General features: G+C 41.4%; 1 protein-coding gene across 1 annotated transcript in view; it reads left to right on the top strand.

The window, feature by feature from the left end:
- The first annotated feature begins 5,920 nt into the window (after positions 1-5,920).
- Positions 5,921-15,261, top strand: part of BMERB1 (bMERB domain containing 1) — a 58,400-nt gene continuing 49,059 nt past the window's right edge. The window contains exon 1 of the mRNA XM_074597170.1: positions 5,921-6,191. Within this exon, the coding sequence (XP_074453271.1) occupies positions 6,086-6,191 (106 nt within the window). The 5' untranslated portion in view covers positions 5,921-6,085. The remainder of the gene's footprint in view (positions 6,192-15,261) is intronic.

Here is a 15,261-nt window from a genome sequence, read left to right as displayed (position 1 = left end):
TACAGTATGTTTATTACTTTAAAATGGACATGTCCACATACACGCTGAAATATTACTTATTGTCTGCTGTGTTTGCAAGTCTCCTAAAATGGCCCATACCAATTTATCTCAACATCTAAATTTACTTAACTCAAACATCTATTTTTCTATGTAGCTGTGGCCACCCATCACTGATACAAAAGCCACCTGCACAATAATGACTCACCTGCACAACAGTCAGTCCAGTCATAGCACTGGAGTTGGCTCCATATGCCAAAAACAAGACTCTTGCATGGACGACTTCACTACCCATGGTATTAGTAACGTATCTGACAGATGCTATAACAGCTTTTTCTGTAAAATTTGTACCTTAAAAGGAGAGTGAATGTGGAAAGAGTTTACTGAGACAAAAATAAATTGGGAAGGAAAAGAGTTTAGAGAAGTACGTTTCTGAAATCAGTGTTAGTCACAACTACAGCCATTGGTCTGTGCAGATTATTTCCATTCTTTCTACCAGACATGCATGTCCTATCTCTTCTGCCACTGCACCTCCTGAATTTGTGCTGTGTTTTCTGACCCTCTGTACTGAAAATAGCTGAGATAAATCTAAATAAGTGGAAAGTACTGTGCCAGCTTTAATAGTCTCTATTACTCACCTCCCAGGAACGTTTGCAAATAGGTTCAGTACAGGTACAGACACGATTGTCTAACACAGACACTTAAAAACTTGGCATAGTTGAGCATAGGCCATTGATTTATCTGTTCAGTTTCACCCGAACCGTATTTTAAACTGGCCAAATGTTTAACAAGCTATGTCCAGCCTAGACTGTGTTTTGGGAGCTCAGTCCTGCAAGGCTCTGCCTTGATTTCAGATAGAAAAGCAATTAAGTACTCCTCCTTCTTAGAGTTATCTAAATATTTGCTAGATCAAGCCCAACTTCACAGGATAGATTTCCAAATTTGGACAGGAGATAGGCAGTCAGATGCTGTAGCTCCAGTGTTGCCCATTAACATTTATTGCACACAAGTCAAATCATAAGTAGCAATATGCAGATTTTAAAAAATAGAAAATTTCCCTAGAAAAAAACAGTTTCAACCCAGACACTGTGAAGCATGTCATAGGTAACACATAATTAGTGGCACACCGTTCACTAAAATTTGCCATTAAATGCTAATCCTTTGCTTCTGTAGCTCTGCTAGAAATTCAGCTTTCAAGAAATAGTAAGTTGAATATACAGTCAATTTTTTTCTGGGTGCATCTTTGATGAGACAGTTCATGACACACAGAAATCAGCACTACATTCATACAATATTTCACATGGAAACATTATTAAAAACTAAAAAAATCAGAATAGGATGACATTTAATAGGTGTTCGGGCAAAAAGACTTAAACACTCAGATATTTGGATCACTGTCATAGCTCAGACTCATGACATTAAATTCGAGGCACCTCATTTACCTTTTACAAGCTCATTAGAATGCCTTGCTTGCCTGCAATACACACTGCTTTTAAGCTATAGATGCGCTTTTCTATCCTGACAGAGATGTAGGGTAGCTGTGGAAAAGGACCAAGATCCTAGTTCCTTTACTGCAACTATTGTGAATTATTTATGAAGTTACCTTAGAATCATATTAGCCTAAACAATATTTTAAAATGAATGGTTAATATATGGAAAGGCTGTAATTCTAAATAAAGAAATAAGTATAAAAAAGGCACTAACTAAACATGAGCTAGGATTCATAAAAAATGGAACAGTGTAATAAGGACATGCATTGGCTTACGAATCCAGGCTCTCATTCTGCACAGGTTGCGCTACAGCAGATCCTCTTTCAAGTGCAGAATGGCAGAACCCAGGCTTCTTAGAACTCTTTCATGCTTGCATAAAACTGAATGTGGAAGTTTACAGCAAGAAAGTATTTTCTGTATCAAGGACCTTCCTGTAATTTTTAGCTATCCCATTCCCCTTTTTAAATTAGATCATATTTAATTATGACTCTTTGAAAAACAAATGAGATTTACTCTGGCCTAATACAGGTCATATAGGGAGAGTGATAATACAAATGTGTATGAAATATACTTAGAATGACACAGTCCTGATTTTCTGGGATAACTTGAATTCATGATACAGTAAGATCCCATTTACTCAGACAAGCTCATACTGTGTTATGACGTGGGCTAGGGACACTAACACAGAACCATTTTCACCCACTATGTAAAGCTGTCTATATAGACTGGCAGAACAAGAGCTGCACAGATCCTCATTCATTGGTAAGCACTGTGCTGAGTGAAGCTTTGTCCGTTTACCCACAGTGCTCACCCTCACCATGTGGCACATCACTATGTAGTGAGGATTCTGTCTGCAGCAGCCTTAGACCAACCCCTGTACTGGATATGACACTCTGATTTGGTACTCACACCACAGGACAAAGCTGGGTCCTTGAAAAAGTAATGAATTGGCTGAATCTCAAGCACAGACAAAACCAGCTATTGCAGGGATTATTTTATGTGAATAGTGCCCTACAACAACATACGTGTTAAGGGCTTGTGTCGATTCTTTAGCATAACGGTGGCCCCCTGTCTTCATCCCACAGCAACTTGGCTGCACAGGATCATGCAGGGGAGAAAGCGTCATGAAGCTAAGTGTGTGCCTTCTAAAATCTATTTGACTGACACATTTGCCAACAGACAGACATTTTCCTTTAATGCTCTATCACAGCCTTTCACCTGTGCCAGGACATTTTTGTGCCATGCATATGCCTGGCAAGTGAGATCTGGAGGTGGCAGAGGCTATAGCACAGTAGTGTGAACATGTGGAGGCTGACACCCCCCCAGACTCCTAACGTGCTGCTGAAACAGCTTGTGGGATGCAGGGTCAGAGGTTGCACAGGGTACCAGGAGTAACTGTGAAAATTCTAACGATCTGGAACTACAGAGAACCCTAAGAGTTGAGGAATGAAGATTCAAGAGGAGGTATTTTCACAGGAAATAAGACTAACCATGACATCAAATATTAAGGAATTATGGTAACTTCTCCAACACAGAATGTTCTGAAATATGACTTGGTGTTTAAAAAAAATATTTTAGGACAGATCTGTAGGAGTCACACAACCTGTGTTATGCAAGCAGTCAACTTATATGAGCACCCTTCTGTCTCTTCTAGATATGCATCTGGGTATTTATGCATACAAAATGGAATAACTGTGCATAATCCACTTAATTGCATTTTCAGCCAAGTTTCATCAGCTGAGTTGCGTGTTTTTATTATAATGATAAGTCAGTGAAAAACCTGGGCAGAATTTTAACACTTTCTGTTATTTTTGTTAGAATGACTGTACTGTCTGACAAAGAACAATGACCGTGACTGTTATCTTCATTGCAGCCCACCCCAGATTCACAAAGAAGCTTTAGAAAACCCTTTTGATATACTAGATGTGCCCATAAAGGCAAGAGAGCTCTGAGAACTTCAAGCTGAGAAATTTAACATGCTTGAGAAGCTCTATGAAAGCAAAGACCGTTTTCCCCCATCTGATTTACAAGCCATACTGTCTGTAGGGATTTTGCCTGAGTAAGGAGTGCTCGTTGTTATATATAGTGTCATGTCTGCCATGGAACATCAGTGATGTCTAATGGAGGCCAAAGAGCAATAGCTAGGGGAGTGGATTTGCCAACCGCTGCTGACCAGCTATAGCTCCTGATGGCAGGACTTAATTGAGAACTGGGAACTAAAGCAGTCAGGGGAAATGACTGCAAGAGCAAAGTGCACCTCTGTTTTTCTAGCAAGCATTATCTTATGAGCAGTGAGAAGAGACCTGAATTTTTATATTTTTTTCCTTAACAGTGCTTTCACAGAAGAAACCCAACTGTTGTGAGTGAAGGAACGCGTATGTATTGCTGAGGTGTACTGAAGGACATCATCAGTAGGGGAGAAATTTAATTCCACTTGCAAATGCAGCAGTGAAAATGCTCCAAAGCTGCAATAGCAAAAATGCTAATCTTAGAACACTAGCAAAATAATTGGTACATACTTAGGCTCCAGTCTTGCAAAAACTGTGCAAATGAACTCAGCGGGACTGCTTCCACATACCTGCTCTTCTGTTTTACAGTCTGCAGGACTGGGCCCTTACTGAATTTTGTGACTTTTTCAAAATGGGCAGGTGAAAACTTCCTCATTAAAATAAATCACCTTGTACATTCTTTGCTTTACGTAAGTAAACTCTGTGCATCCAAGTTTTTAGTGGGTGTTTTTCTCCCATACTAACAAATGCAAAGCTTTAAATATTCAACCATTTCTAGGATCATTCCTCCATCTCCTAAACAATGCAATTGGATTATAATTATCTAAAAACCTTGAAGGGATGGATTGAAGCTAAATAGTCCTCAGATCCACCAAAAATTGGCCCTTCTCCCTAATCAGCCTGTTTGCCTTAGTCCAACTCTCATCCAGATCCCAGATGGGCTCTTATGTTCCTCCCACATTTGTGTTCCTCACTTCTACAAGTGAGTCAGTCCAGCCCACCCCAGCAGGCAGCTGCACTGTCACCCAAAATCAGCTGTGCAGAGTGCTGCCGCCAGCTTTTCTGCTTGACTCACAGCTCTCTTTGGGCTCCATCTCTAAAGGCCAAAACCAGCTAGGATGGAGCATTGCACAGTCAACAAGAGCTCTTCCAGCATGTCTGGTGCTCAAATCATGGCATATCCCTGGGGAACACAGCTGACAGAAAAATCAGAGTGCCCTGAAGACCTTCTAAATCGTTGTCCAACTCATTTTAACTCGTTGGCTAATTCCAGTTCTCAGAAAAAGCAAAGAAATGACACGAGATTTTTAGTCTTACAATTTTAAAACCAATGTGGAGGTTTTCTCTCCTCCAACATGAGAAGCACCCCCAAACAAAATTGTTCATGAGTATAGCAGCAATGTGCGTCAGTCCGATTAGTAAGTACATCACTGAATAGAGGTAGTACTTTTGAAGCATTAGTGATTGAAGGACAAGTCAAAATTTGTAGGCAAAGGTAGGTGACAAACAAACAAGATTTCATGCACCCAGTACGAGTTCAGCATTACCAGTACCCCACGACTCTTCATAAACTGTGAAAGGAGGGCTAAAACCCTGATTTGCTGTGGGGCATTGGACAACCTACACAACTCCTGCTTCATTGTCTTTAGGTCAGAAATGATACCACACACAGTAAAGTGCAATGGGATTTCAGTAGGAAAGGTACTCTCCATCCGTAAAATGCTATTCAGGGATTTTATCCATATAACCTCCCCTACAATAGAAGAAAAAAATAATAACAGCAATAATTATCACCACACTGGTGCTTCCTGCATAGTCATTTCCTTCTCTTCTAATCCCAGCAGGATGTATAAGCAGCAAAGCTGAATGCTTATGAAAAATACATATAGTTATCAGAAATACAAAATCCCATTGCTTGCTTGGGTGCTGTCCTCTGGCTTTTGCTAACATGATGCTGGAATGAGTGTTATGCCATTCAGTGCAGGACTTTCAGGAAAGCCAAAGGTTGCACGCACAGCAACAAGAGATGTGTTAGACTGCAAAAGCCATGAGTGGCTGTGGATTTTACCATTATTCCCCAGCTGCTCAGGCCAGAAGATGCGCTCAGCGCTGCACTAGCCACAAGATGGACTGGCAGTAAGCGTATTCACTAACTCTCGCTTGCCCAAGTCATTTCAGCTATGCAATGGGAGTGCCCACCGCAGGTGCAGGGATGGGCAGAGACAAAACAAGCTAGCCGGGGGCTCTGAGCTGTCTGGCAGCATCCTTGTGGAGGTCAGTCTGCCCATCCAAGCGGGAGGGAGGGAACCAACGCGCCCCGGAGGACCCGGCGGGCGGGGCGCGTGTACAGCATGTGCCCGGTGACGGCCCCCCGCGGGGGGTTACGGCTCGCATTGTTTCCCTGCCTCCCCCCGCCTCAGCCCCGCACTGAGCATGTGCACAGCGCCCCTTCCTCCCCCCTCCCCGCCCGCGGGCCCCCGATCCGCGCAGAGGAGCGGTGAGCTCCGCGTCGTCTCGGCGGCAGCGGGCAGCAGCCGCGCTGACATGGAGTGAGCTGCGGAGCTGCGCGCCGCCCGGCCCGGCCCGGCCATGGAGCTGAGGAGGTCCATCTCGGCCAGCGCGGAGGCCGAGAGACCGATGAGGCGCTACGGGGCAGTGGAGGAGACGGAGTGGAAGGCGGAGGCGCTGGGGAGAAGTGAGTGGGGGGCGCGGGTCCGGCTGGCCAAGGCAGCCCCGAGCGGCGGGGGGTGGCCGGCTGCGGCGCGGCGGTGCGGTGCTCCTGGCCCCGCGTCCGGCGGCGAGCGCACGGCGGGGGCTCCTCTTCAGCAGGGAGAAGCCGCCTTGGGCTTCTCGGGGAGGAAGGTTTGTGTGACCATTTTGCCCTCAGAGGCTGGTGCTTCCCGAGGGGGCTGTGTCGGAGACAAATAGCGTTTCCCTGTCGGGGGAGAGGGAAGCGAAGGGCTGGACCGTGCCGGTGCAGCTCCGGACACTTCAGTGTCTTCTTGCCAAATGGGTTGCTCGCTCCGCAAATTTTGCGGAGGCAAAGTGAAGCGATGAGAGGGTGGCTGAGGAAGGATGACTGGGACGTTAGCTCTCCCTCGTTGTTTGTTAGGTGTGATTTAATGTGCAGCTTTCCATCAATATTGGTAGCCTCTAACGTGCTTCACATTTGAAAGGCACAGATGACAACCTGGTTATTCCCTCTTGTTATCTCAGGCAGAAGGTACAGGAATACAGCACTTAGTTCACTTCTTCAATGGTTGCACTGTATTTATGAGCTCAACAAATGCTCTGTGGTGGAAGAGCTTTCTTGCAATCATAATTTTACAGAAAACAACAATTGACATAACCTTTCCAAAATGCTAATGGAAAGAGTAATTACGTAGCTGCCAATTCAAGTTATCAGTGGGACCTTGTCTTCTCTAAGATATTAGTTACTATTCTTTTATTGGCAGAACTATCTTCTTTACAGCCTAATAAACCTGTAAACCCCTTTTAATTTTCCAGGTAACCATTGAGGCAAGAAGTCTTGAAAAGACTGTCACAAAAATCTCTATACTAGTATAAAGAAAAATATTTTCTAAGTTTCATCAAGTCTTCAATTAGGCCACAGGAAAAAAATGCTTTGTGTGTATCTGTTGTGACACCTTTGTCTTGATTGATACTGAGGTTGCTGATATTCTTGATTCACCATCCATCTTTTGATGCGCATCATGAAGTCTCACCTGGATGCCTTTCAACATCCCATGGCTTTGCAGCATCCTGGTAGCAGATTTTAGCCAGTGCTTTCGCTATGTTTAGACTTTTCAGATACTGCTGTGTTCTGGAGTCATACTTCGCCTCTGGTTTCAGTTTTTCTTGCATATGTTATTGTCTACCATATGCTGATGACAGGGGTGTAACTCTCCCACTCTGATGCTTCAGTTGCAGTGTTGGTTTTGTTGCAGTGCCTGGCATAGGTTCAGGACTGAGTAACTCCACACTTTCTAAAATGGAATTGAAGGCTGCAGTCACTGTTGACTGAGTTGGTGGACTCAGACACATGCAACAGTTTTGCAGGTCCTCTGGCACGATACAGACACATCCTTTTCTTGTTCTGATGAATACATCTGGTGTTTTTTTTTCCAGGGCTCAGGAGCTGAGTGCAGTGCAGCGCTTGTAATAATAATAATAATAATAATAATAATAATAATAATAATAATAATAATAATAATAATAACAACAACAACTGTCAGCTCCTGAAGTGACTGTAGGGTTATGTCTTGCAAGCTTTGGTCAAAAGATCATGTGTTTCACAGAGGGCAACGTGGAGGATGAGTAGGAGACCCGATCTGCTCAAAAATATGTGCTTAGCATTGAGCTTCCACCCAAATCACAGCTTGACCGGGTACCAGCATGGGCTATTGGCAGGACTAGAACCAAGTATCCAGGTGTCTGCAGCCTGGCCCTGCTGCTGAGCTGCCCTTCTACACACTAGATTCTGTTAAATGAGAATATTTCTCTGTGTATAACAATTTAGATATGGAATAGGAAGTAATCTAGAGGCCATAGTCTCTTCTTTGAAAAGTAGAAAATTATTGTATAAAGAAAGACTTTGTTATTTGAATAATTGATCTGTTAGCTCATAGGCTTCAACTTTTTAAAATACTGTAGAAAATGCTCTTTATGGTAGCTGTTTTAGATGATCCCTGCATATCTTTCCTATTTTAGTATTAACACTGACTTCTGGTCACAGTTTTGCACTGATTAAAAATAAATAGATCTTACTATTTACTTTAATGCTCCCTTACAGCATAGGTCCTAAATTGCACGGCATGGTTACAGTAGCCTCCAGAAGGTCTGGGAAGAAGCTGAAAAAGCATCATCCCCTTTTTTACTAATGTCAACAATTAGCCTTTTGTATTTGAATATTGTTTTAAATATGAAATGCAAAGTAATAGTATTAACAAAAGCAGAAGCTTATTACTGCATATGCCTCTGCCCTTTTTACTCTGATGATTTGTTGTGTCTTAAATCAGGAGGTAAAACTTGTGTATCTGTACGACACTCTGCACGATGGATTGCCATTTCCTGGTCAGTGTGTTTTGATGTGAGGGTCATCATACCACAAGAGAATGTACATCCTGATTATGTCCATTACAGAAAGAATGCCGTGGAAGTTAGGTAGTTTCTGTTTAATTTGTTAAATGGAAAGGGAGCTCTGTACTAACTTCTCTACCTATGGTACAGAAAGCATTGCTGGTTATTGGTTATAACCAAAGATGAGTTACTTCATAGCAGTGAAATGTAACATCATGAACATTTCTATTCTACAGTGGCCTCTTTCAGCCAGATTATCAATGGAGTTAAGCTGGCTCACAGTACCTGAGGATCCGATGCCCTGCAGCCTGAGGGTGTAATGATTTCCAGTGAGTTTGCGTGCAAAATATGAAGGAGATTATTTAAAGGTGTCTCTTTAACCAGACACTGAAGCTTTTCTCTTCACATAGAGGACGGAATTTCCAAGGAGTAGAGAAAATTAAAAATGACGTTTTACCATCTACAGAGTAACTTATGTAATTTCCAGTGCATGCATGTAAAACACAGCCTTATAAATTGTCAGGCTTTTATAATAATAACGTGGTTACAGCTTTATCAGTAAATGATCTTTACAGTATAGTCTTGGGGAGCCTGCTCTGAAGCAGAGCACTCAAACATTTTGGTCAGTCCTCATTACCAAGTGCACAGCTTCATTTAGAATCATCTGTCTTGCTGTCAGCAGGGTCTCATAATGCCCTGATTAAATAACTGCATGCCACACCAGGGAAATAGCCACAAAGAAACAAAGCCGTTTTTCACCATCCTTTTGAACATTGCAGTTCTCAGATACGTTTCTGCTGATCTTTTCCTTCCTCTTGCAGTTTGTATGAGGTCTGGAACTAAATTAAAAATTCATGGTGAATGCCCCAGCTTCAGTCAGTATAAGGAAGCAGAAATGCCAGAAAATTACAAAGGATATGTTTTGATGCAATTTAGTGCACCATGAAATTTGCTTATTGTTTTCATGTGAATGGTAACTCAGCATTGGATGTAAACTGCCACACTGCTATATTGCAGCGGTCCAGCTTTTCAACTTTTTTTGAATATGAAGTGGAGATTAGGGGAAAGGGGCCCTATTACAGGCCAGCACTGAAGAGGAAGCTGGAGATTCTCAACATGAGATTCAGTAGCAGCACGAAGCCTTCGTAGCCAGTTTTACTTGCTCTCCCTTCATGCTGTGAACGCTGTATCACAGATAATGTCCAGGCAAGGTCCTGTGAGATGGCAGCACGCTCCAGAGCAGCACCAGTGGGGTGATTTTATCAGATAGCTCTGATTTGTTCCAACAGCAGAAAGATAGTATTGTTCACAGGTTCACAGAGATCCTGGACTGACACACGTGAAAGCTTATTTCGCCATATTCAGTTAGTTTATCTTGAAAACCTTTCTAAGCTTGTTAGTCAGAGACTCTTGTATGTATTTATATGCTCTGCTGCTGAGCACTGAGACTGGTTCAAACACTGAAAATATGTGCTATTTAATATTTTGTATTTGCATTTCTTGGCAGCATGGGAAGGTAGATGGCCGGTTCAAGACCAGTTTGTTTTTGAAGTGCTGTTATGCACAGAGATGGTCTTTCAGCTTGCAGAAGCTTGAAAAGCAAAAAAGAAAACGACCATAGATTGCAATAACATAGATAGTGGTCCTGTAGCCAGATCATCTTTTCTCTTTGGTGAACAAAGGATGAAGAAAATGCATTTATACCCTGGTTATGGGCACTAGCTTTATCTGATCTACTGGGAACTGTTTGTGTCACCTTTAAGGCCTGATTTCATAAAAGAACAGAATTCCGTTCGTGATGTTTTAATGTTTTTATAATAATTGGAAAAACATCTGTTGTGATATTAAATGTGTTTCTCTCTTTCTACTTGATTGATTTTTTTTGTCTTGTGTGGCAAAGCCTGCATAGCTAGTGTACTGTGACTTTTATCTGTCATTCCGGTCACCAAAGAGTAATTAGAATGGGTTTGTATTAATCATACGCCTGTCGGTATTAGTCAAAAAATAGGTAAATGCCAATTTGTTCTTGCATCTTTGTGTCAGCTTTATAAAATATGGAGATATAATAACTTTCTCTATATCTAGTACAGACAGACTGGATAGTATGTTGGTTCCTGTAAGGCATCAGTACACTCCTGCGTATTCATGCTGGACTGGTCACAAGAGACTAGAAAAGCAAACTTATTTGGATTCTGACAAAGATGGATGCAGCCCTGGTACTTGGTAGCGGGTATAGGTGAATGTCCTCATTCTTCCTCCTGCATTTCTTCATGAGAGTGAAAGATGACTTGTGTTGTCTCATGAGACAGGGAAGGAAATGTGGTTAGGAAATTGCAATGGTGCTCAGGGCTGCCAAGTCAGAAACTACAGAGCAATGCTGGGAGTTCAGGGTTTCTCAGCGTGAGGGAAGACTCATGAGTTGGGACTGACAAGGGGCTGAAGCTTACTCAGTTAAATCTTAACAGTTTACACAGTTAAATCCAAACCTGCATCAATTATAACTGTTTCTATCGTCTGGTAGCTAAATATTCAAACACACACCTTTGGGCCTTCTTCCATAACACCCCACATATTGCACAAACATACACAAATCCATTTCAGTGCTTTGCATAAAACCTCTCCATTACTGTAACACCTCTCCAGTCAGTCAGGAATACACTATGACCCTGCCTATCATGCTCTTGTGATACTGTCTCCCAGTTTCATCATATCTCCATTCTGATTTAAAAAATAAAATAAAATTAAAAAGACATTTCACAGGCATAAACAAAATTTATGTAGCCCAACTACCACTGCTATTCTTTCACAGTGATGCCCTTGTTTTACTGTAAATTCCCCTAAATTGTTAGTTGTATCTATTACGGGTGATAAACCAGACAAAACAGATTAGGCTTATTCAGACCATCTATTAAGACAGGTGGGAAAGAAGATAACTGAAGGATATACACAATTACATTTCTTTTTATAGAAGCAGCAAGTCTGCTGGCTTTATGAAGGTCTGAAGACAGGCTTCAAATGGAGAATGTAATTAATATTCTTTCCATGTCTCCATTTGAATAAAAACAAACTGTGTAAAAATTTTTAAAAGAGAGCAACCAAGAAATTCAAATGTGACAATAAAACACTAAAAGTGAACCCCACACCTTTTTACAAAATATTTAACAAAAAATTGTAATCAACAAAGACAACTGATTCAAAGCATGATGCGAGTTCTAGTTTTTTCCCTTGTTCACAATTATTAATGCTAATATATTTATATTATAGTTCAAGAGGATAAGCAGTCTGTGTCTGATCTGTGAAACCCAGACAGAACTCCCACACTGAAAATCAGCAAGGATTTCTGGAAAGGACTGAGGCTGTTTTCTATAACACTGTTGTAAAACTCACCTGCTTCAACGGCAGCGTGGCTCAAATTCTCCTACACGGCTTAGTGTCTCTAGAATTCACTGGTGATTTTGGCTAGCAGTATGCACATACAAATTATCTGCATTTTCATTGCTTACCCACTGTTACACGTACTACATCCTGATCCTTCTCCTTCTGCAAAATATTTCTTAAATACAGAACTTACCACTTAATAATCTCCACCACGTCATTCCTACACCACCTGTAACTCGTAAAGGGTGTATCTTGGATTTGTTTTACTTTGCAAAGACCCAGGAGAATGATTTACAGAGAGAGACTAATCCAGTTTATACTATCTACGTATTGTCTTATCTGATTCCTTCTCCCACAGCTGGGTGCTCCAGGCAGCTGCTGAGACAGATTAAGGAGGAAAAGGGAGAACTGGAAATACTTCAGTGCCTCAGAGTGCATTCCTGCTAAAATATTGGTCAACAACGTGAGGAACTGTTGGTCTCCCAAATCCGCAGAATTCTGTAGCATAGAGATTTACTTTCTTATCTGGTGACAGAAATAAAATCAGTTAATGGGATAACCTTGCCCCCATAGTCTTCCTATCATATTTAATGAGTTTTGCCTTTCCTTCACTTTTCTATCTATCTATGGGCTACCTGTGTCCAAGGTTTTTCAGCAAAAAGTGCAGCTAATTTACTCCCTAACTTGTCCCATGGTTCTGAACATAATTCTCTCTGTATGATACTTTGTATCTTACAAAGTCCAACTTGTGCTACAAAACACAGACAAACAAGGAAAACAACAACCAAATGCACCCAATCAAATCAAAGCCAAAGGGGGTGAGCGTAGCAGGAGTCGGGCTAACTCTGGATAGGGGCTACTTTGCAAAAAACATGTTGGTTATTATGGATCAGGATTTTACTGCTGCACATCTACTTGCGTGTGTCAGCAGACATTTCTTTCTGCTGAGATACTCATAAATCAGAGGGTTAAGGGCTTCCAAAATCTCTGTGCCTGACTGTGTGTACCAAGCAGGAAATGAACACTTAAGTGTAATGCAGTGTTTATATTCAAACCAGTGCCAACCAATAATTGTTGGAAAAGTTATAGATGAGGCTAAAGTGTCATATTTGGGACTGTTGCTCATGAATTTTCCTATTTCCTTAAAAAATATTTTACAGAAAAAAAATGCATTAGACCTGGAAAAAAGGACACTTTGAACTACACACATCATCCCTGCTGCTGATAGCCTGTGGGATTATGGACTCTGTGTAATTTTTTTGACTATGTTTGATAATTGACCCCTTAGTTGCATAGCGCATTTTCATCAGTGTAACCACTTGTGAGAATGCATGTGTGTCTGACTCGAGGGTACATCATAAAACAGGACTAAAAACTTACACTCGGGATGGGGCATGCGCTGCAAAGTACTGTGTATCATGCATGAAGTTTATAGAGTTTTCTTGTAGTTACTGAGCACAAGAAAGGTTGGAACTCAGCACTCTGTAATCCTGAATCCCAAAGAACTTTTCTTCTGTAGCTGAATATGTTCCATTTTCATAGAAGTCTAACTTAGTAAAATAGTCCCAGAGACTCAATAAGTAAATAATGCTAATTTATTTCCATGAAGCATATTCTGCTGTCTAACAAAAAGGGTATAGTATAAATGCATTCCAAATTCAAAGATGAAAAATGTACGTTTGGAGGGCAAACTATGATAAATCAGCGGGAACAACCTCAGATAATTATGTTAGTTGCCCTTCAGGATCAGCAATGAAACATTAATTGTCAACATTTTGTCAGTTCATAAAGGGCAAAATATTTGACAAAATAGTTCTAAGAGAATTTGTCATTAAATGAGGATGAATTATTTTCAGCAAGACAACCGGCTTATTGCAAAAGCCTAATGATTTCAAACACTACCAAAATGCAAGAGGTAATTTTTTATTATAAGAACATCAGCAATGTTTAAGGATCTTTTCATTGCCCTGAACCCTTCTCTCACCCAGACCTTAACTGATTAGGGATTTAAGTGGTTTTGTACAGACACATTTGGTTTTTTATATACTGATAAAATTGGAACAAAAGATTCTCATATAGAGTGGTTTAATGGTTTTGTTCATCTCTTGGAGAAAACAACTCCAAGACTAGAAAAGGATTCAACAGTCAGTTCTATCACTAATGCCCTTTCAGTACATGAAGCCAAAGTAAGTTTTAGAATAATGGTATTGAAACCAAATGAGCAAGACAGTGACCTGACCTCCCTGGGAAATGACAGAGAAGCCTGACTGACGCTTTCTTAGTTATAAATACAAAGCCCAGTCCTGACTTCATTGCCATCAGTGGAAATTTCCTCACTGATGTCAACAGAAGCAAAACAGGGCTCAGTGTGTTTGTCTCCTGGAGCCCTGTTCACTTTGATTCTCTTTAGAAAACTCTGGTGAGGGAATCTTGGGGCTGTGTCAGTTCCATGAGGTTTCCCCTGGGAATCTGTGTCAGGCTGCCCTGTGAGTTTGGTCTCTTTGCCCTCACTTCTCACTGGGCATATCCTGCAGAGCCTTGGCAAGCGGCAATGAGAATTCATTCCCTGGAGAACCATTTGCACTGGCAGGGGTAATGTCATTTCAATCTTCTTGTCTCTGAGCAGTGAATCATTAGCTAAAGCATAGGAGCCCCTATGATGAGTGGCTGTTCCTCAAACTATCCTGTTTCACAGGAGAAGAAGAAGTCATAAAAATTCCATTATGCATTTGTGCCCCTGCTCTCCTTATCCAATCTGTAGTTTCTCTCCTCTCATCTTCTACCATGGATTCCCGTATAACTTCCTCTGGGCACTGTGCCTGGGAGGGAACTGAAGTTACTGTGGTTTGGCAGACTCTAAGACAGAGACATTTTCCTTCAGGCTGGTACTTGTCTGTAGCACAGACAGAGTATGTGGGATGTGATAGCAAAGGGCACAGCCATGGAGTTTTGAAAACCCATAAAATCAAGATCCATTTGTCTCTGCCTTCGTAGGGTGTGAAACATCCTGTGATTACATTTCTTTCTTTCTCTCATACAAAGAGAAGGTGACAGCCAGCTATCTGTTTCAGTGATATAGATTAAGACTCTGCCAAAATGCCTTCATTTCCTCACCTCTGAGACCTCCAGGGAGGCAGTCAGCTCAACCTCACATCAGCCCAATGCCAGTTGTGAGGAAGAAAATAGCGTATTTAAAGAAATGGAATCAAAATTAAGTATGCAAAAGCAATTAACTTGGTGAAAGCAGAAGTTACTAGAGAATGACTCCACATCCACAGATGAGAAAGGCAAGTGCAAAACAGATTTGT

This window comes from Larus michahellis, chromosome 8 (assembly GCF_964199755.1).
Source record: "Larus michahellis chromosome 8, bLarMic1.1, whole genome shotgun sequence".
NCBI lineage: Eukaryota > Metazoa > Chordata > Aves > Charadriiformes > Laridae > Larus > Larus michahellis.
Note: the sequence above shows the minus strand (reverse complement) of the source record. Positions and strands in the feature narration are given on the sequence as shown.